This window comes from Simochromis diagramma, unplaced genomic scaffold, assembly GCF_900408965.1.
Source record: "Simochromis diagramma unplaced genomic scaffold, fSimDia1.1 OVJJ01000646.1, whole genome shotgun sequence".
NCBI classification, from domain to species: Eukaryota; Metazoa; Chordata; class Actinopteri; order Cichliformes; family Cichlidae; genus Simochromis; species Simochromis diagramma.
This window is the reverse complement of record NW_024387279.1, coordinates 7,971,789-7,994,549: the sequence shown is the minus strand read 5'-3', so window position 1 is coordinate 7,994,549 and position 22,761 is coordinate 7,971,789. Positions and strand designations below refer to the sequence as shown.

The 22,761-nt window shown below is 43.2% G+C and overlaps 2 protein-coding genes across 6 annotated transcripts in view; one reads left to right on the top strand and one right to left on the bottom strand.

Annotated features, from left to right (window-relative positions):
- Positions 1–20,270, top strand: part of slc25a26 (solute carrier family 25 member 26) — a 55,839-nt gene extending 35,569 nt beyond the window's left edge. The window contains exons 7-10 of one of the 4 annotated variants that reach the window (XM_040002883.1): positions 4,533–4,602; positions 7,343–7,407; positions 11,821–11,894; positions 17,030–20,270. In XM_040002883.1, coding sequence (XP_039858817.1) covers positions 4,533–4,602; positions 7,343–7,407; positions 11,821–11,894; positions 17,030–17,126 — 306 coding nt within the window. In that variant the 3' untranslated portion in view covers positions 17,127–20,270. Of the gene's footprint in view, positions 1–2,108; positions 4,306–4,532; positions 4,603–7,342; positions 7,408–11,820; positions 11,895–17,029 lie in introns of those variants that run through there. The other 3 variants (XM_040002884.1, XM_040002885.1, XM_040002882.1) reach the window with 3 other exon arrangements.
- The window catches only part of lrig1 (leucine-rich repeats and immunoglobulin-like domains 1), a 36,572-nt gene continuing 33,218 nt past the window's right edge, over positions 19,408–22,761 (bottom strand). The window contains exons 17-18 of one of the 2 annotated variants that reach the window (XM_040002880.1): positions 22,340–22,624; positions 19,408–21,890 (exon numbers count right to left, since the gene is read on the bottom strand). In XM_040002880.1, coding sequence (XP_039858814.1) covers positions 21,694–21,890; positions 22,340–22,624 — 482 coding nt within the window. In that variant the 3' untranslated portion in view covers positions 19,408–21,693. The remainder of the gene's footprint in view (positions 21,891–22,339; positions 22,625–22,761) is intronic. The other variant, XM_040002881.1, reaches the window with a different exon arrangement.

Below are 22,761 nucleotides of genomic sequence, written 5' to 3'. Positions count from 1 at the left end.
TATAAACACAACTTTTTTTTTTTTTTTTTTTTTAAATAAAGCTCTGACTTGTATTATGAGTCTGTGGTCTTGGAGAGAGTCCTCTAACTCTCTGTCTGCAAAACACAGTATATAATGACCAATGTTGGGTAATTAATTATATAGTTCTTCGAAAAAGTAACAGAGTTATGCAAACAACAAAGTTTTTTGCAGCTGTTTACCTAAAAATGCAGCCAAGGCAGTTTTCTAAATAAACATTTCAAACTATTTACAGAACAGAATCAGCTTGTTCTGACACACACAACAAAACTATTGACTACACTACACGCTAACTACACAAGATTTGCGCTAAACGTTGCAAATCTCTCACATCTCAAACCACTGCCATCACTCCTAAAACTTCCCTCTTCCTAAACAACTAAATGCTATGTTGCCATATCATTTTTTTGATTGGTCAACATGATACATTTTTCCACCAATAGGAAAGGGTGGGATTTTTTTTTTTTTTTTTTTTTTTGGTTTTGTTTTTGCTCACAGGCGGAGAGTGCTTTGAGCGTTTTCCTTATAAAACAGTAAATATAAACAACGATAGTATTCAGGAAGAAAAACAAACATTGCAGATATTTTTATCATAACTCTGGTTTTACGTGTCCTATCAACACAATTTAAAAACTGTTATAAAGTCCACACTTTTTCCTTCAATTGTTCCGTCTGTCCTGCTCACAACTCCAATGGTTGTACACGTTGTCATTGACGTGGCTTCACTCCATATCAGCCACGCCGCTTTGCTAGCTGAAACACCGGTGTCGGCACATAAGGACGCTGTCATAGCCTGTCAACGACGTTGATTAGCTGCGTATATACGAATGTGAATCGCATTATTGGCTGGACTATGGGATTAGGTGGCATCGTTCTAATCCCATAGCAGCCAGTCACTTACTGACTAACACTGCAAAACAGAATTGTTAAAGTTTTAATTTTAATTTCATTTCAGGTTGGATTTTTTTTTTTTTTTGTGCGCAACGCAGATTTTCTGTGCGCAGAGAGCGTGCCAGCAGTGCGCAATTGCGCACGCGTGCAGCTTAGAGGGAATACTGGACTTATTTTTCTACGGTTTTAAGGCTGTAAAACCCCTCATTACACACTTTAGACACTTTTCTCAGAAAGGCAGGAACATTTTCACACTTTTCTCTCTTGTTTAAACGCTTTCAATGTTCAAACCTTCGTAGAAAAATAAGTCCAGTATTATAGAATGAAACCAAAGGCACACGCAGTTGCCTTAGGGTGCAAAACGTCGACATTGTTGTGTTTGTTGGGGAGACAACTTACAAACATACAATGTAGCACTTCAGAGTCACACTGCTAGCGATCGACAATTTATGTAAATTTGACAAGCTGAAGCATTCTGTACTGTAAAGGAGACACGGCACGAGATTGACAGTGATTGACAACGGTCTACAGTCAATCAGGAAACAGAACACAATACGCTGTAAGAAAAAAGAAATCACGCAAAATTGCACCAAAAAAAAGTTATAGTGAGGGACCACTGTACAACAAAATAAAATGAACAAGACAAAAACTGTGGTATTTTGTAAATATAATAATAAACGCAAATTCACTGTGTAATTGTCTAACTTTATTAGCAGCGTCCTTCTGAAATGCGCCAACAACATTGAGAGTAACATCCTCCTGTCTGCCCCTTAATGCTGTCCGGTCGCTATGGTAACGCGTAAATATTTCTTTCAAAATAAGACACACAACTACAACACGGGAAAAGACCCAGGGAAGCCGAGTTAATGATAAAAACCCTGAAAACCATAAATTTCACACCCGAGCCTCAACTGGTAGCCGGTACCAAACGACTCACGGACCGGCCCGTGGGTTGGTGACGGAACAAAATGCATATAACATCCAAAAAAGAGCTTTAAATGTCCTTCAGCCTCGATGAACTATTCCTGAAGGCTACTTAAGGAAATTAGAGGAAAGCTGTGTTGAAAATTAAAGGTGGTCATATTGACTTTCAAGCTTGCTGCACTATATACTGTGTTTCCACTTCTGTTTTGCACATGTATTAACCCCTGCACCTATTTACCATTTTCCTAATAAGATATATTGGGGTTTTTTAAAAGAGGGATGGCTCAAGACTTTTGCACAGCACTGCATCTTTACTAAAGGACGTTTCCCAGGACAGAAATTCTAACATACACGTGATATACACAGACCCACCGCCCACTTTCCTGTGGGAAGGCAACCAGGTGCAAAGGCTGATCCTGACACAAGGGTTCAGAGGTCAAAAAGTTTGTTTTCCCAGGTTTACTCCTTATTATTTATTCATGAAATGGGCAGTAAGGGAGGGGGAGAGTCGGAATAGGAGAGAAACAGAGGAATCCCCCAGCGTTGAGGCCTTTGATGTGGAAAACAAAATCTCCTTTTTAATCTGCCCTCTAATGAAATACACATGACATATCCTGAGCTCATCCACGGTCTCTGCCTTTGCTTCTTCCTTCTATCTTTCTCTTTGTGTTTACTTGTTTGTGTATGCACACACACACAGTCTTTGTGCACACGTGTGCGAGAAAAAGAGTAGAATGAGTTAACATGAAACAGATTCAACTTGTGAAGGAGTGAATAGACAAAGAAAATATTAGTAATCACTCCATGCTGTTGCTCAATTGCTCTCACTGAGAAGTAATCATTACTTGCAGCACCCGAGGCAGCCCAGCTGTCCACATGTATTTTATACGCAGGCTAACCTTGCAGAGTTGGGCTCCTCGCCCTTTTGCCAAAACTGGTGAGGGCAGAAAAAGAGACATCCTCCCTTCCCATCCTGACTTTAATCTTAAAACAGAAACATCAGGTGGTTTCACTCAGTAGCCACTCTTAACTGGGAGAGTTTTTATACACACAGTAAGTACTTGGAAAATACACTTGTCTATATAATATAAACAATATATTCTATTGATACAATTCTGGGCTGTTTTTTGTCGGTGTAGTTCGGTCTGTAAAATTGCAACGCTAAAATAATTTTCAAATCTTTTAGGATATTTCAGGGAAAGAATAAATGTAGCTCCAATCACAAAAAAATCTAGTTTAATTACATAAACTGTTGTTGCATGCAAAAGTTTCCTCATTGCTGAGTAAATATAAAAAAAAAAACATAAAGTTAAAGATTCAACATTTCTTTGGTATTTGCAAATACTACAACAAAAAAAAGAAAAGTTTAGGGACTGTCATGGTCAGTTTTTTTTAACATCTGCTTCAGAAAAAAAACCTACTGAGGCTTTTTTTTGGCTGGTGAGTCACTCAGTTCTTTTGGGGGGATTTTTATCCATTCTTACTGTATGAGATACTTGTGGGTTTTCATTTAATTTAATTCAATTTTTTTAAATGTTTATGTTGGATATTGTGAAGTTCATGCAAGCTTTTGTGTTTAGTATCATATAGCGTTGCTAAGGCTGTTGTTGGTTATGAGTTAGCCACACCTTAATAACAAGCTAATTAAGGTGTTGTTTTTTTTATTTTGTTTTTGTGGGGTATTTTGCATTTGTTTCACATTCACTATATGTGGAGACGTAACAGTCACCAAAATTCCTTGACCGACTTTGAAATTTGAAAAAGAACCGCAGGCTAGTGCCTTGGACAGTTTTACCAACATCAACATTTTGCATACCAATATTCAACAGAACATTTATATAAAGAAAGCTTTAATGAGTATATTGGCCACAAAATAAATAAATTCTAAAGTCATTTGTCTGAGATGAACACTTGTAGAGATTTAAAGCCATTTAGCAAATATAGTGTTCTAGCAGGCTAATGTGTAGTATGTTAGCTTAAACATTTGCTAATTAGCGCTAAATGCTAAGTACAGCTTGAGGCTGTAAGCTGTAGCACCTTTAACTGTACTTAGTATTTAGCGCTAATTAGAGGATTTAGAATCCCCCCCCACTATGTGTTAGTATGTTAGTAATACCTTTATAAGCGGTTTAATTTTAAATAAAAAAAATTAGAAATGCAAAGACAATAGTGAAACACTTCTAACCATCTTTTCATTAAGAATAAATCTGCTACTGTGATGTTCCATGAAATATGTAAAGAAGCATTTAAGTAGGGGTTTACTGACACAGCTGCTTGGCCAGTACATTGATTTTGAGCTCCTGGTGTAAAACTACTAAAGTGTCAGTATATCCTAATATAATTTAATAATTATACTGAATATCTGAGTATGAGATGACCTGTTGTACTAAGTATATTCTCTTGTCTCCCTCTTATCCCACACCACTTCTTGGGAAACAAGTAGCATGACATCACTGGGGAGAGAAGGCAACACAAAAATAGCTGGACAGCTCATTTCCCAGCTGTGGGCTCTAAACCCCAGACCAGACCAAGGTTCACAATATGTTTTCAATGTGTCTGATAGTCCCACTAACTGCAGTCTCTCTCTCTCTCTCTCTCTCTTCTCTTTGTTTCTCTCCCTCTTCCCCCATTTTCTTTCTCTTTCATCATCCTCCTCTATCTGCAACCCTCTCTCTTGACATTTCTTCTCTTTCTCCCAGACTCTGTGGTCGTCGAGGCAAGGTCACACGCTCTACTCTTGGCAGTCAGCAGTGTGCGGAGCTGTTGCAGGTGCAGGGGATTATATGCTGTGCTGGGAAAGAGGGAGGAGGGGAGGGAAAGGGTTTGGGATGGATGGATGGACGGACAGATGGATGTTAGATAGGATAGGTGAATAGATGGGCAGGAAGGCAGCACAAGTTTACCCAAAACCACATTATTGCAAGGTTTCTCAAGTGTGAGCTCTGCAGACAAATCCCATTCTCTCCTCCACCCGGGATTTGCTAAAGACGACTAAGGATACAAGGAGAAAATGAATTCAAGTATTTTTCTTACACACAGATGGCATTAAACTGGCAGTCCTCGGTGCATTGATCCTGGATTGTTTCCACAACAGAAAAGTCACATTATCACAGTTGTCGGCTCATTCAGCCAGTGACTATTATTCCACTGCAGACTTTATTGTTCTGTCTTGATCTGGGTGAATGGGATATACAGACAACCAGAGGAAAGGACGGGAAGCATGAGATGGAGCTGTTTCTGGCCACGCGCCCCTGCAGCGCTGTGACATCCTGGGCACTGGAGCCTAAGCTGCTTTAAGAAAGGGAGAGAGATTAGACAGTTTATTAGAACAAAATTCACAATGAGAATTTTTTTTTTAATAAATGAGGTACTGATGCACCTTCTTTATCCCAGATCTGGGAAATTCTTTTGGTTTGTTTTTTTACAAAGATTTTACAAAATTAAACTAAACAAAACATTTTCAGGAGGTAATACATTTTACTGCATGTTGTTTTTGTACTAGTTGTAATTAAATGTAGGGTTTCAATTCAATTGGAGAATAAATGGAACTTTGAAACACGACAGGCTTATACTAAATAGAGTTTGTAAAACTGATTCTCTGTTATCATTTTAAAGAGTTTTGTTTGTTTGTTTATTATTTGTATTTATTATAGTGACTTGTCGTACTTGGAGTTTCAGTGTAACCAGAGAGAGAAATCTCGACCCGGGGCCATATAGCGGCAGCGCTGTCCTTCATGGAAGAAAATCTGCAGCAACATCTGTCTTTCCACCCAGTCTTGCATTTTTTGAGATAAAAAAATCCAAACCTGAATGTAAAGACATATTTCAGCAAAAGAACAATTCTGTAGTCCAGCCTGTGGAGCATTTATTGGACTTTTACAGCTTTCAGTCCATAACTCTTAAAATGCTACAGCATGCCAGACAGGACAGGAAGATGGAGGTTAGGTGATCTGGGGGGGTGATGCTGAGATTGAAGTGTGGCTGATTTAGAGAAAACACACAACACAGCACCCTGAGGAATTGGGACGTAGCCTTTAGCCATCCCCCATCTGGGCTGTGGTCTCAGTGAAAGGAAGATTGTAGATAGAGATGCTTCAAAAGAAATAAGTGTGACAGTGGGTGTCATTTTAAAGAGGAAAAGAGGAAACCCCGTTTGGATTTATTGAAGGATTTCTGCACGAGCTGGCTTGAACCTCTTGTGCAGCTAGTAATTGTGAATGATGTCAAACTGCTGCACCTAATTCCTTGTTTCGTTAGTTCCTCATGAAATAATACAAAATCAGTGGATCAAGACTGCACTGTTCACTATATCCAAATAGTATTTGAGTATTTAAGCAGTCAGGCGGCCTGGTCATTGGTTTGAGAATATGTATTTGTAGAGAGAACAATGTGGGGTGAAGGATCGGGGGGGGGGCAGGGTGCTGTGGGTCCAGGGTAGGAGTCAAGTTCATGTCCCTACGTGACCAAGCTGCTGTCCAAGAGGGATCCTCAAGTTTCAGTCACTTCCCCTAACATTGCGCTTCACACTCACTCTCTCTCACTCATACATAATCTGCTTGACGCTGGAAATGCTCACACATGCGTGTTTAATCATCCCAGATATCTCTATGAGTATCCTGCGTTGATTTATGGCAGCTTTCAGCCTGTGTAGACACCATCATATCAGTCACCTTCATCACCTTCACGTCCCCCACTTACCAAGTGTAGATTATTTAATTGAGCGCTAGACATGTGAGATTATTTATTGGGATAATCGTAGTAAAGCATGCCACAGTAAGACAGCTGTACTGTTTTATTCTTGAACTTATCCCCCTCCCACAGCAGAGAACAAAAGCTATCTATTATAATTAGCTATTAACTATAAACCCTAACGCGGTTTTCCTGCAGCTCCACCTCACTTACAGTCACATTGCTCCTCAGTGGCCCATATAGATATGTTTACCAAGAACAGTTGCTATGTTTGTGTCAGGGCGACACACACGTAACACACACTTTCTCAGTTATACACACTCTTCCGCTCACTGGAGACTGCTCTGGATTTTGCTGCCTATCCAGCTTCCAACTTGGAGTGTTGGGAGGGAATTTGGGGTGGAACTTCTCTATAAAGCTCACAGGAGTGAGTGTGTGTTTTAGGGGGTCTGCGTGGCTTTTTTTGCATGCATGTGCATGTAATCAGTTGTGTGTGTGTGTTCATAGCTCAGGGGAAGAAGTAGGCTGGACGAAGCTGTAGAAAAGGGGGAGCTGGGAATAGAAGCGCGTCTCTGGTTTTTGTGGTCTAATAACAGGGGAAGGTCTGGGACTTGGAATATTATGATTTTATGAACTTAATGGAGTTGAGGGCCAATAGTTCTTGTGTTTATTGCTGAATTAATACATTACTGTAACTGTGGTTAAGTAATTGGTCTCTTTTATGGGTTTATTTTTAATATTTAAAGTCTGTTCTGAGAGCATAGAGTAAGGGCCTCTTATGTTTGCACTTTGCTGAGCGCGTTTGTGTGTCTTTCTGTAGGTGCAGTAGCCGCGTTTGTTACCACTCCTCTTGACGTGGCAAAGACCAGGATCATGCTCGCAAAGGTATACACACTTTAAACACGGCCACACAGCACAACGCCTCCTCTGGCAGCGAATTCATAAACACTGCTGTCAGGTGATGCCTCGCAGGCGGGGAGCTGAGCGACCCCCGCAGTGGTCGTGAGCACGTTTTGACAGTGTCAGCATGCAGGACCGGAGCAGGCCGAGGTAGCGCCGGGACATTAGTGACACCTGTGTGCACATATATCACCTCACCTGGAATATGGACCATTTCGGGAACACGCTGTTTGTGCGAATGGTTAGTGTTAAGAGTGTGGACATGTTACTACTTCAGGAGAATTTCCATCCCAAGGCTGCTTGTCACTGAGAGGTGAAGCAGAGGCCCATTGTCCCTCCGGTTAACTCTCCTACTATGTCCGTCTTCCAAGGCGTCCCCCCCCCCCCCCCCCCCAAATCCTCGTGTTCTGCGAATCCTCCTCTTCCTCCCTCTCCTAGCCACCTTTTTTCTCTTCTGGCTCGCTCTAACTGTATGTCTGGCTTCCCTCACTTTGTCCTGTGTGTGTGTGTGTGTGTGTGTTTGTGTGTATAAAGGGTAGTGAGTTCAGAGTAACCTCAATCGGCCCCCCACAGACACACACACACACACACACACCACTTACACTGTCCTTGGAGAAGACACAGTGTTCCATTCCCACCCCGTCCTAACTAATGAGACACTGGAATTAACATAAGACTCCGACAGTCTTGATCTCTGGTGAGAAGCCGTTGGCTGTAGGTGGAACACTGTGTTACAGAAGCTTCCTGTAAACATTATCTGAAACACAGCTGCTGTAATTTAACCACCAGCAGAGGACTTGGCCTGCATCGAGTTTCAGTTATAACTTTATAAGGCCAAGTCTTTGATTCACTAAAGGCGCCACAGGTGAGCTTAGAAAAGGAGAGTGAAACGAGAATGTGCTGCTATGCCGTTTAAAGCGCATGTACTTCCTGTTTAAAGTCTGTCCACATCCACTTTACTACAAGGAGGATTAAATACACGTGTGCATCTCAGCCTTTCATTTTTTGTAATTGAACTCAAAAAATGTAAGCTTTCATATATGCTATATTCATGACATGTAAAGTGAAATAACTTCAAGCCTTTTTTGTTTTAAATTTTAGGATGATGGCTTGCAGTTCATGACAATCAGAAACTCAATATCTCAGAAATGAGTGATTATTAATCTCCGGCTCTCTTATACAGTGTGTCTTTTGTCTTGTCTTTCTCCTCTCACGCTCAACTGGTTGTGGCGGATGGCCTCCCTGAAGCTGCTTCTGCTGGAGGGTTTCTTCCTGTTCAAAGGGAGTTTTTCCTTCCCACTGTCGCCAAGTGCTTGCTCACAGGGGCTAATCTGATCTTTAGGGGTTTTTCTGTATTATTTTAGAGTCCTTACCTTACAATATAAAGCACCTGGAGGTAACGGTTGTTGTAATTTGGTGCTGTAGAATTAATATTAATTTGAAGTGAAAAGTCTGCATGAATCGCTGGACTTCAAACACCTTGGATTCTGTGCCTCTGCATGCTTCCTCCAGACTCCAGGACCTTTGTTTTTCAGTAAAGTAAAAATGTGCTTTGATCTGAAAATAAGACTTTGGGCCGCTGAGCAGCAGTGGTTGTTGAAGCTTGTGCTTGTTCCTGCCACACTTTCCCCTTCCAGTCCACTTGCTTTTTATTCTTCAGCACAGCACTCTGCTAACATCCTACACATGGAGGGTGTCAGTGATCATCATCATCATCTGGACAACGGTTAGGTCAGCAGGCTTTCCAATCGTGGCGGCGTGCACTGAACTACCTTTGAGTATAAATACTGTTGAATTGTAATTTAGTCAAACTTTAAATGAAAATTTCTAATAATTTGAGATACTGGATTTTCAATTTTCATGAACATCAATCGCTAAGCTAAGCTGCAGATTTTTTTCTCCAGTAACTTCAAATCATTATGTTTAGGAGTTAGGAGAAAGTGATAATAATGCCAATAAATGTCTATTTATGATTAACAGTTTAAAGCTGTGATATTGAGTTTATATTCACCAACTTGGAAACAACAAATCTTTGGCATTTTTTTTTTTAAAATTACCGAAACCCCCCCCCCCCCAGAAAAACATCATATTTAATGGCTGTGATGTATTTCCTGTCAGCCAAATTAGCAACCAGTGGTCCCGATAGTTCTTAAAGTGGTGCTGAAAATGAAATTGTAAACTATTTTTTGTGAAAATTATAAATTATTTCCTGTGACATCAGAATTTATACCGTCCCGATCAAAAGTTCAAGACCACTTGAAAAACTGCAAAAAGCTATATTTTGCATGGTGGCTTCCAAGTAGAGCTTCAACATGCAACAAGAAGAAATGGGAGTGAGATACAACCTTTTTTTTAACATGCAGTTTATTGAAAACAACACTTAAACTGAAACAGGCTGTTTTACAGCTGATCACAAGTTTAGGACCACATGCATTTAAAAGACCAAATCTGTGCAAAAATGTGGATTCATTGTCATTTTCTGTCAGGTAGTCACACTGTCATGACGTTTTGATGGCACAAAAAATGTGCCACAGTGGAGGGGGCGCCATAATGGTCTGGGGTGTTTTTTTTCCTTCAGTGGAACAACAGAGCTTCAGGAGGTGCAGGGGCGTCAAATGGCCGCTGGCTATGTCCAGATGTTATAGAGAGCATCCCTCATGACTAAGGGCGGGTTTGGTCCTAAACTTTTGATCAGCTGTAAAACAACCTGTTCCATTTTAAGCGTTGTTTTCAAAAAATGTTTTGTCTCACTCCCATTTTTTCTTGTTGCATGTTGAAGCTCTACTTGGAACCTTGTTAAGATCCAACTATGCAACATACATTTTCAAGTGATCTTAAACTCGCATTTTTAGGGGCTCAGGTTTGGTGTCGCTCGGTTGGCTCCTTTAGTGTGTGGGTGACAAGTCCAGGCAGGAGCGTTGAAGAAAGACAGACAGAGCAGGGCTCGTGTTGACTGTGGACACTTTAGATCCGGGCTATGGGGGGAAACTGGGTGTTGGAACTTGTCACATCAGTTTTCTTCCCACAGGACACAGAATGAAAGACTGGCGTTGTACAGTATGCAGCCTAGCGCAACCGAGACCCAGGCAGGCCAACGTCCAGGGCACAGCTGGAGGAGCAAAGCCCCTCCAGGACAGGACTGCCTGCAGCAGTGGCAGCGTGCCTGTTGTACCACAGAGCTGCCTCATACCTCCTATGCTGCTACCGCACAACACTGGTCTTCTTAGAGTTGGAGATTTCTGCCTGTTCATCACAGTGCTGCCATCAGTGTCATGTTTACTAATATCCACTGAAACCAACTGTGGCAAAGACAGGAGCCAGTGCAACACTTTATAGAGCAGCCGTTACTGTTCAGACTTTTCACAGGAAGCATAGTGGATGCCAGAAAAACACATCAAGAAGCACTTTTAAATCTTATATTTGGACAACAAAAAAACACGAATCGGGAGAAGAAACTCATAAACTGAGATGCATAAAGATATTTTTGTATGTCAGCATAAGTTAGACAGGGACTGTGTGTGTGTGTGTGTGTGTGTGTGTGTGTGTGTGTGTGTGTGTGTGTGTGTGTGTGTGTGTGTGTGTGTGTGTGTGTGTGTGTGTGTGTTTTGGACACCCTGTTCCTCCATTCCCTCGTTCCACCATTCCACAGCAGTAAAGGAAAAGAAAACTTGTCAGGCCAGAAGAGGAGGGGGCGGGGGTGGATTCATTTCTCAGCCACCTGTCTCCAACAGAAACACAAGAAATAGGGGTGTTTTTCCCATTTCCGTGAAGAAAAGAAGCATGAATCCTACTCTAGATTTACAGCGGATGCTGCAGACTGTTTCCTACATGTTCAACAAGCTGCAGCATGGATCGCTGTGCGCACACCAACACACAAACTCCTCAAGCCTGTGCTCAGCTCCCTCCTGCTTATTCGAATCTCACAACTGCCTCTTCCATTTTTATCTTCCTTCCTTTTAAACTGAAGCCACCCACCATCACTTAACCCAATGTGGCCTTATCGTGCCGCTCTCATACCCCTGTGACGCTCCACGCTGATGGATTCAAAACTCTCTGGCCAGCTAATCCGTTTAGTATAAATAAAACGACCGGACTGGCAGGAGGAGAGGGAGACAAGGAGAACTTGTTGAGTGTGTTTTTTTTGAGTGGGCAGCTGGTTGGGTGTGTTTCTGAGCGGGTGCTGGAGGTGACACCTGCGCTGACACAGCTGTCCATGAGCAGAAAGAGGGGGGAAGGGGAGGCTGGAGGAAGCTGGGCTAAGAAAGACTAAACAGGGTGTCTGTCTGAGGAGCAGGAAGCACGGGAGACAATTTATCAGTCATCGCACCTCTATTTGTGCTCTCCAGGTCCCTCTTTCTGTCTCACTCACTCACTCTCCCTCTCTCTCCCTCTCGGCAGGCCGGCTCAACCACAGCGAGCGGCAACATCCCACTGGTGCTCTACGATGTGTGGAGGAGTAGGGGCATTGCAGGGTGAGTGTGTGTTCGTGTGTGTGTGTATCTTGATTTTGGTGAAACATTCAAAGACCCTTGTGATTGTTTAAAACCAAACAGCCTCTTTACACAAACCATTTTATCCCAGGCCACTTTAGAAAGCTCGTATTTTACATGATTTGATTTAACCCGGCTCCCGATCCCTCGCGTAATCAAGTTTGATAGAGCGGTTCCTCCAGGGAGCGTGAATTTACAGCCACGGCTGAAAAATGAGCTGTATAAAAGCTTTTCCTGACGACTTGCTGCAGCGCCTTATTGATTAAGGTGTTACGAGGGGCCAAGTGAAAGGGTTTATTTAAGTGTTTTGATGTGTTTATGATGCGCACTGGACAAAAGGCCAGGTCTAATGGGGTCCACAGAGGGCCGCCAGCACTAAAACAAACCCTCAGTCCCGGTGAGTAATAGGCCTGCTTGTGTACAGGCTGCCATCGCTTAATCGGGATGCACCCCGGCGTAGTGCTCGCAGCAGATTTGGTTTGGGGCTGGGCCAAACGCTAGTAGGATAATGCTCTCCACCCTCCCTGACTCGCGAAAACACGCACACACAGGCAAATTTTGTGTTTGTTTTTAGCAGACACAGTCCTGGAATCCAATCAGAGCCAAGGGTGATTCCCTAAAAACCTCTTTCAAACATTGGTAACACTCTGGGCATCATTTTTAATAAAGATCAGGTCTGAGACTTGATTAAATCTCAGTGAGCTGATAGTTGGCAGGCCCCCGTGGAAAAACCCTAACTACAAGTCCCACTGTCCCTGCTGGAGCACAGAACTGTTTACAGCCTCCAACTCTGCAGCACATGGAAATCTTTTTTTTGTCTCCCTCTTCTTCTCCTTCTACTCATTGTATCATCATCCTGGGCTTAGCTGTGTCTCAGCTGCACCCAGAGAACAAGGACCATGAGCTTAAAATGACAAACACTTTTTTTTTTTCTCCTTCATGATGCAATGTAACCAGAGAAGGTGAAGAATGAGAACAAAGAGAGTAGCTAAGAGACACATTAAATGCAGAAACAAAGGAGAGTGTTTAAAAAGTTTTTTTAAGTACAAAGGGAGGAGTCGGGGGGCTCTGTTTTACCACAGGGCCAAAGGCCCGGTGGTTGCACTGGTGCATGCCTGATACAGATTGCTGAGGCTTTAAAGCTGTAATTATGGTAATAGGCCCAATTGCTGTGTAGTGAAGCTCTAAAGTGCTTCCATGTGTGTGCCATGCCCCAGAGAGCCCGGGTTAGGAGAGAGCAGTGCAGCTCACTGGCCTACCCCACTAACCTGCAGGATAACCAAACACTGCTATGAGTCATGTCAAAATAAACACTAATGGGCAACATGTCCTCGAGGCTCTCTGATTGGCTCCTTGTGCAAACCAGAATAGAAGAAAAGCAAATAAGTAACACGCTCTCACCTCACACACAGAAACCTGTGGTAAAGTGCAATTGTACTTTACTGTTATTGGTCCTGCAACACAGCATGAGCGGAGTCATGCTGTGTTGCAGGAAACAGTAAAGCTGTGCTGCAAAGACACAATGATGAGCAGCTGTCCGCCCATCATTTAAGCCTGTCCCTGTTTTTGTCTCGTAAATATCTCGAGGACTCCAGAACAGTGTTGCTTTAGATAGGATTTCTGGGAAAAGGTGTCTGTCTTCTTCTTTTGGAGTCAAACTTTTCTTAGGCGCTGCGCTGAGGAAACACAGAAGTGATTAAATAGCATTTTACAGACTGTTGTTTCCTTCTGCAACAAGTGGGGAGAAACCATGTTTACTAGAATGCCATGTTAATTCAGCCTGTAGCACAGGTGTTGACTACAGAGGGAGTTATTTCCAAGGATTTATCAAATACATGTAGCGCTCTGTTTTCCAGAATTCCTCAGCCACGTCTCAAACTTGTTAGTTCTCACGAGAACTGAACAGTATTAAAGAAAATGTCACTTATTCTTTTTCTTTCTTTTTTTAATAGTTTTGGACTAAAACATAGCCGTGCAGCAGAGAAAGTGCTTGTTAGAGGCTCAGTGGTTTGTGCCATCTGTTCAGATGAAAAATGTCCACCATCACTGCAGTTATAGTTATATAACAGATAAAGATAACACAGAGGAAACAGGGTGACTACAGATGAGTAATTTGTTTTCCAGACTCTGATTATTTAGTGTTTTTTAAGGGAAAGTGTGCTCGAGTCTGTTTTTGTCTCTGCAGCTATCGTCCACTTTTCTACACCCACTCCCTGCTAGAAGGACATAAAAAAGATTGATTTTCCTCAGATTTGTTGAAGACCCAAACATGTTAGAGTCGGTCCTCTTTCCTCTTAAATTTATCCTTTCAAAGAGTTTCCGAGTACGGCTATTTTTTTTTTTTTCTTGGAACGCATTCTGTCTGCCAGAAATTTGCTTTCAGATACATTTGAAGATTTCTCCCTCGCTCTCTTCTTAAGCAGCACCGGCATATTTCTTCACCGCAACCAAAACATTTTGCGTGAGCTCACGGCGGTTCCTCCATACTGTCCTGCCGAGCTTTGAAACTATATTTAGCCCGGTTCCTCGGGAGAGGCGATTGGCCGACAATAGGGGGATGACGGCTCTCTGTGGATGGCCAGGCCGTGATGTCTGAGTGAGTTGAGGGGTCCCAGGGGGAATATTTGAGCTCTGGCTCTGACGTCCACAGGTGGGCCTGATCCCAGACAGGAAATGTAACGGCAGCAGAGAGCTGAGACAAAACATGAGCGCTGAGTTTAAAATTAGTTCATTCCTCGCAGCGCGGCTAACGGACCATCACATGATGGAGAAGGTTGAGTGGAATACACAGGGATCTGTGTTGTCGTTAGGCGCTCCACCTGCCCTCTGTTACTTCTGTCAGTGGGTTTTGATTAGCTTTGGATTGTATTTGATATCAGGGTGTAAGCAATGCACAGCACTCCCCCGGTGCAAGCCTGCGACTTTTGTTTCAGCAGATGGTGATAGATAGCCGTGCCGAGATGGAAAGAGCACGTCGCAGGGCAGGGCAACAGCCTCTGACTAATGTCCCTTGTTTATTTGCAGCAGTTCGGTTCATGCTTGGATAAACACACTTGTATAAGGTCTCTCACACTTCCAACTTCCTCTCGGTTTCACACACTTATCAAAGCCAGCCATGCAAAGCTAAGCCGTCTGTTGAGACCGGGCGACCTAGGCCTGGAGCATTCTTAAAGGTGGAGCTGTGTGAATGGTTGGGATGTTTGGAAGATCCCTGGCATGCTTGGACACTTGTATAACTTTACAACGGACAACGTGAAAATATCATAAGTAGGAAGTCTGTCATGGCCTCTGATCTCAAATTTCTCAAAAGAGCTGCACTTAACTGTGTGTGTGTCCAGAAATAGAAGCTTCATGTAGGGCACTGAAAGGAAGATGACAGAGCTTACACAGAGACTGTTGTAGGAAGATCTTCTGTTCCACTTGAACATGCAGGGCCGATGGTTAGGCACAGTAGAGCTTTGAGCTAAATGCTAACATCAATATAGTAAATGCACAGCGGAGCGTCGCAGTAGCTGTGTCATTAATACAGCTTTTTTTTTTTTTCCTCTAATAGTGAGTAATAGCAAATCTTGGACTGGGTGGCTCTGCAGCAGAAGCTGGTGAAGTTCTGAAATGTGATATGGAAAATTATCTGTATACTTTACCTCTCAGTTGCTAGCTGGAAGTCCTGTTTTAATTTCTTCTCTATGAAAACCTGAAACCTTTAAAATGTGATGCCTAAGCACAAAACCGGCCTGGTCAGGTTGCCCAGAAGTTGTCAGCTCTTCAGAATTATTTTCTTTCTCTTTTGATTTGTGCGTGTGTGTGATGTATTTGCATTCAAGAAGCATTTTTAAGACTGATGAAAACCAAATTAAACTTTGCAATATTTCAATAGTTTCTCTAGAAATGAAAGTGGACAGGAACACAAGTGCCAACACACCCACACGGACGATGAATGGAGACAGACATGTTGCGTGCGTCGACAGTTTTGTTTTTTTCAAACACGTGCGCATGCACACACACACACACATGCACACACGCACAAGCAAGCACAAGCACACATCCACCAGCACACAATACTTCTCATCTGGCTTGGACTGGGCCAGACCTTGTGAGCGTGGGGGCGTATTGGCAGACAGAAGGTGTTGGTAGGCAAATGCACTGCGAGAAAGTCAGACGGAGTGAAGCGGGGGGGAAATAAATGGAGAGACGGACACAAAAAGCCGGATGAACTGACAGGACCGAGTGAACACGTGGCTTAGAAGTGCATGACGCAGCACGAATGGGAGTCGGAGGAGAAATCCCCCAACAAGTGAGCCAGCTGAGGGGGACGTCGCTGAGCAGAGAGACAGAGAAATGGATGGATGGACAGCAGAGAGACATGTGCAGATGTCATCTGGCCATCAGTCACATAGAGAGAGAGTAGAGAGAGCGAGAAGGAGGTAGGTGGGGGGAGTGAGAGCTCCAGAGAGGACTTGGGTGGAGGCTTGAAGCCTAATCCCAAAAACAGCTGTGTGTAGCAGGAGGTGGGGGGTATCTTGGGAGACTCTTATGGCCCATCACATCCTTTGACCACCACCAATGTTAGCAGCTCCTCGTTGAGCCTCGGTCGCAGCCTTTGCTCTTTGTGAAAGTGGCTCACTAACATGGCCTCATGTTTGAGGCACTCTTGTGGATCCCTCTGCACCCAAACACCATGCAGAGCTGGACACGAGACGCTCCGGGCTCCTCCTTTCACAGCGCTTTTTCATGGCAGTCATTTAAGCTGCAGCACACTTTTATGAGAGCTGATCACACGTCTGAGTGTAAGAAAATCTAGTCCTTCCTCTAACCACGCCCTTGAAATACGGATGAAGTGTGCTGCACGAAACACCAAGTGTTCTCTTTTTTTAAAAAACATACTCTAGCTCACAAACAGGGTGTCACGAACAAGGCAATCTTACGTTGTTAGACAGTAAGCGAACATTAGTGGACTGACATTTTGCTCTTTATATTGAGGACTCCATTCATCCTGCACAGAAGCGCTGTAGATAGTCTTGTAGCGTCTCAAATGCATTACTGTACCGCAATTTTGACAAATGCTGCAAAGATATCTTTTTTTAAGAAGCACATGTTGCTCTCTCCCCTTTCTCCAGTCTGTTTGCTGGCAGCATACCGAGGATAACCTTCATCAGCGTGGGCGGTTTCATCTTCCTCGGAGCCTATGAGAAGGTCCGCCGCACTTTGCTATAGCAGCACGACCTGTGACTGTCCTGAGTCCTCACCTGATGGAGAGAACCAGAACAGCAGGGAAATCGTCTCTGGAAATGGAGGATCCAGCATCCTGCTGAGTCCTTTGAAATGAGGCGGAGAGGAGACGCTCACGGGGATGACTGCATTACCCAGAGTGCCACATTCATACTTATTGATTAGGCACTCAAAACACCACAGAATTTTTTGAAATGAAGCAACACTGTATCACCTAGGACAACGCAGTCATTGTAGTCAGCAGTGACTGGGACCATTTATGTTTCACGTGTTTGTGAGAGAATGAGTTATGTGATTAAAAAACGGTCTTTGTATCTTTCGAGTGAGGTTTGGGGCTTTCTTTGACTCTCTGGAACTCTGCATAGTTTAATGATTATTTTAGTGTTTTCTCCTCTCTATTGGACTAAGCCACCTGCTTTAAAGGCCCACCAGAGAGACACAGCAGTATCTCACCATTGTTACAATCCTGCTGCAGCAAAGCTGACCTCATCCACATGCAAAAGCCTTTTTTTGTCCTTTTTTGTAGAATCCCAGAACAGTAGAAGCCTTTAATTAACAAAATCACGCACTTTGTCATCTCTGCCTCTTCAGATCTTTTATTTATGAATAGATCAGATTTTTGATTCGGCCACTGCTTAAGCGTTTTGCTGTCTCTCTTATAGGTTTGTGTAAGGTTTTTTTTAAACCTTTTGTTGACCTCCTTCACTAGTATCAGTGTCTCTTTGGAACTCAAATGAAGTTCGACTGAACAGCAACCAAACACTCCAGATCTGTTATCTGCTTATTTTGTAAAGAGAGAAAGAAGGAATGGGCTTCATGGGCTAGAAACCTGCTTATAAACCAGTTGACTTGTTGAGTTTCTGAAAACGGGGTAGTTTGCATAAAAAATGGCTGCTTCTCTGAAAGTCTGCACTTGCTTAACATCCCCATGTTTTGATGTCAAGTGCTGCACATTAGCGGTGCTGATAGGCAGTTATAGAAAGCCATGCTAGCTTTTCCTCTTATGGCAGTTGTATGTTGTGGGACGCTCTGAGCAACTGCATTCTCCACAATGTACAAACATTCAAGTCAAACAGAATTAGAGTAAGTGATTGATCACAACTTGACTACTTAGAAGTCATGAAACTGGTAAACATGCTGATTTTAACTTTTTTTTTTTTAAAGATGTGTATCTTGGTGGCTATGTAAATCACTTGTGCTCTGATACACTCACTGAAGGGATCAGCACACCAGATTTCCCAAAGAAGCTTCATTTTCTGCTCTTTCATTTAAGCAGATGGTTTTGATTTTGTTTGCTGAGGTTGTGTGATATCAGCGGTCCAGTCCCACAGCTGAACCGATCTGCATGACTGGATCAAGCAGAGGTAAGGCCGTGCACATTTTTACTCCGGCTTTGATCTTGTTTATTGGAGCAGCGGTTTCCAACTCCTGGACCACAGAAGTGTTGCGCGACCCGGCCACGAGGACGAGATATAAGAAAAGTTTGGAAATGAATGAGAGAATCTCTGAGTTTCATTTAAATTGTTGCGTGATGTGATTTCCAGTGTGGCCTTTTTAAATTTTACAAGTATTCATGCACCCCCTCCCTGCTCCTCAGGCTTTTAAAAGAAGAGGACAACTTAATAAAAAATACTCCAATACATCTTATTGAAGGATTATTTAGCTGGCATATGGAAGAACGGTTAGGTATCAGTGTGTTTTCAGTGAATTAGCTCCTCTCATCTGTCAGCAGCCGGTCTGGAAGGTAAAACTGCACGAGGAGACAAATGTCCTCACAGGTGGGACTGTTTGTCATGCTGCTTGTCACTAGGCTGTAGCACAACAATGGTCGGAGTGTGATTGGTGGAGGCCGCGGCCAGGGGCACGTCAATCATCTGGTGACAAACGTCCATCTGGAATGCACATCCTGACCTTCAGTCAGACTCGACTCAATAGCAAATATTTTTAACAGCCCGCAGAAGGAAAAAAAAAAGCCTGCTGTCTTTGCAGCTCCAAGGAGCCAAGAGACATTCCTGGTTGGAAGATTAGCTTTCTCTGTGTGTGTGTGTGTGTGTGTGTGTGTGGCTACTTGACTACTTTGAAGATGAAGGACTCTGGATTTCATGTCTTTGTGCATGCTCCATTTGAATTGATGGCTTCTCCATAACCGCTGTGACAGGAGAGCAGCGTTAAATGCTAACTCAGCTGTTTGTGATATTGTCGAAACATCCTCCCTATGTGTGTGTGCTTTTTTTTATGAGCAAGAAAACAGGCCCAACACTTGTAATAATAGCAAAATGGGATTTTTATTAGACACTTCAATGCCATGTTAGACACTTCACTGTTTTAACTTTGACATTGGGACAACGGTTTCAGACGGTCTGCATCAATAAATTACTCAGGATATGAACTGCACCCTCGCTCCTTCGAGTCCCTTTTACCTACTACACGGGGGTTGCTTTCCCAAAGCCCAAAAAACAAAGAAGAAGAAAAAAAAAAAAAACAAGTTCTCTGATTGGTCTTGCTGGTAAAAATCACCTCAGTAAGTGCTATCAGGTGTAACCAGAGGAGCATGTCCTCCAGCTTACCTTGATAAGGCCACTGGTGTATTCATGTTGAATGGTACCAAAGTATTCAGGGACTGTGACAGTTCACCCCCCCCAAAGTTTGGTTAGAGCACTTTTCACAAGCCTCCCTAACTGTTCACAGGAGTGAGCTGCACCTTTATCCACCTCAGGCATGAATCGTTATTACTGAACTGCAGTGATTCAGGTGGAGTACTGGCCATCTTTTGCTCCCAAATGCACCACCCCGTACCCCAGCTTCCCCCCCGGATGTCGACCCATATTACAGCAGTAACTGAATGACACAACATCACAATGCATCTTTTGCTAATTCCATAGCATTCAGATTTTATTATTAAAAAGAAGAGGAAAAAAAACAGTTGGGCAGCCGGCCAATTAAACGTCCAAAAATTGGAGCTTCAGTTATGAATGTGGGCCGTAACTCATGACAGGTGTCACGCAGTTGCACTGAGAGATTATTACTGGCTTTTGCAGCTTCCAAGCAACAGCTGTTAGCTGTTAGCAGCCACATGTGGTTGCAGAATTGTACCAAAGTCACTTTCTGGGACAAATAAAAAAAAAAAAATCGAACTTAAAGAGGACCTATTATGCTTATTGCAGATCTCACTCTCTCTCTAGATCGATCGATCTAATTTTGTAAAAAATTATTGGCATTGACTTGAGCAGCTTTGCACGATTCACAGTTCAAAACAATTATTTAGGTTTGTACACTGGGCCTAAGTGCAGCCCCCTCAAATCATCCTCTGGCAAACAGAGTGTCTGAACAGCAGGTGGGTGAAAACCGAGCAGTCTGAAGCCTGAGCTTTGGGCTCACAGGGATTACTTCTACATGCACTGACCTCGTTATGTGAAAACTTTGGCTATATTTAATATGAGCATCCAACACTGTAACAGTTTCCACGTACATCTACATATGAAAAGGAAATACCAAAAAGCATAATAAGTCCTCTTTAAAACACGTGAAGCATTCATCCCAACCTGACCAGAGCGGCTTTGCAGTAAACGTGTAGTGTTGTGAAACAGGTGGAAGAGCCTTAAGGGTACAGTATGTACTGTTGACTTTAGTGCGTCGAGATATGCGGAACGTCTCCTCAGAGAGGAGGCTCCTGCATTCCTGCCGGTGGATCGTGTACACACAGTCTGCATGTTTGTGAAGTGAAAAAAAAAAAAAAAAAGTGCTTTAACTGATATCCCACCACTCGCACCAGCATCTAACGTACCTAAATAATCAGCATCCGAGCTCTTCCTTCATACAAAAACGGTGGTGCGAGCTGTTTCCGTAAGGCCATAGCTGGCAAAAAAAAAAAAAGGTAAAACATTCAAGTGCGATCAAGTGTTTTGTTTGCGATAAAAAGTGTACCAGGATCTCTCACAGAAACAGTCTCTGGATATATGCTATTACAACTTGAGTTTTCTTTGATCATGCAATAAGGCACTGCAGCTGAATGTTGGTAAAAGCTGAAAAAAGGCTGTTTTTTTTCTTGTTGTAAGAAAAATAAAAATACCATCACTCCTTTCTTTGCCATGCACATATATTTAAACACTCTTTTTTGTAAAAGTTATATAATATATAAGAAAACTCTTATGTACAGTCAAAAAAAAAGTCCAAAAGGCATATTTCTCTTTTTAGTCCCCCTGCACATACATATTGTACAAGATTCCCTACATTTACATGCTTCAAATGCAAGTCACATTTTTTTCTTCTTTTTTTTTTTTCTCTTTTTTGCAGCTAAAATTTTTATTTTTATTTTTTTTAGCGGCCACCTCCCAAAGGAAGGTTTTTAACTATGTACAGCTGATACGCTCAGATGGGACGCCCCCCACACAAGCTCCACCTTCAAACTCCGGATGCCCCTCCCCCCTCCTCTCCTCCGTCAGTTCAGATGCAGGAGGCTCGGGACCGTTTGCCTCGATATGAGGTAGCAGGTTATTTCCCAGTGCAAGAAAAAAAATTATTGTATATATATCGGTCCACATTTTTGGGGCTGCTAGTCACTGGCTCTCCTTAGAGAGGCGCTCTCATTCTGAGAGGCTCTGAGGGCGTGTCCATTGGACAGCAGAGTCTGCCTGAGCTCAGGCTCGCAGTCTGTGTCGATGTGTCCGTGGCTCGTCACGCTGGCCAGCTTCACCGGCTTGTGGAAGGAGTCTTCCTGCGATGTCTTGGTCTGCCCCGCTTTGCTCACTGCTGAAACAGAGAAGGAACAGGCGGGGTCAGTGACGTGGCACGCACAAAGACAAATATGTGCTCGAGAAAGCGAGTCAGTGGAATGTGTGTGTAGAGCTGTGTGGAGGTGAGAATTGGTATTCAAAGGCCAATACCACTGCTATATAACTAAAGGAGCTGAAGCCCAGAACAGGCCTGGGCGTGCATCATCAGGAGGGAGATACATATCCTGAGGGACTCTGGGCATGTAACTATGATACAGTGTCAGATGCTGGTAGGAGACAATCCATCAAAGATCACATTCAAAGCCACTTGCAAAAAGAAGACTCCAGAATGGCTGATAGCTTCTCATGGCATCACCTGATAAAACTGTTATTCCAGCAGGGCAGTGTGGAGCTTTAAGAAGAGTAGTGGATTTATGGGATAAGGCTGGATAAGTACAGTTAAACTCACTACACTAATCACCGTACCTTTTCTATCGTGTTGGTTCAGTGTTGTATTATGGTTTTTTGGAAACACTGATCCTTCAGAGTTCTTTCGGATCCTGCTGGGGGTCCCATTGCAGAGTGGGGTTGTGTGTGACCCAGTGTCGTGCTGCTCCCCGGGGTAACAGTAAGAGTAGGGTGGTGGAATAAGCTGCTGTTGGTACTCCATGCCTGCAGCAGGACCAAACCCGTGTGCCAGGTAGTCAGGATCTTTGGAGTAGCTGTTGCCATTCTCCATACAATCTGTGCACAGCACTGTGCTGTCGAAACCTGCGGGCAGCCACGGGGAAACAAAAAAATGATTTGGAGGCAGAAAGTCAACAAATGCATGTCAACATTGTGCTGAGGGCGTCTCCTGTGATTATTTTTGACACTGAGCAGGTCTTTACAGCTTTACAGCAGCGCTC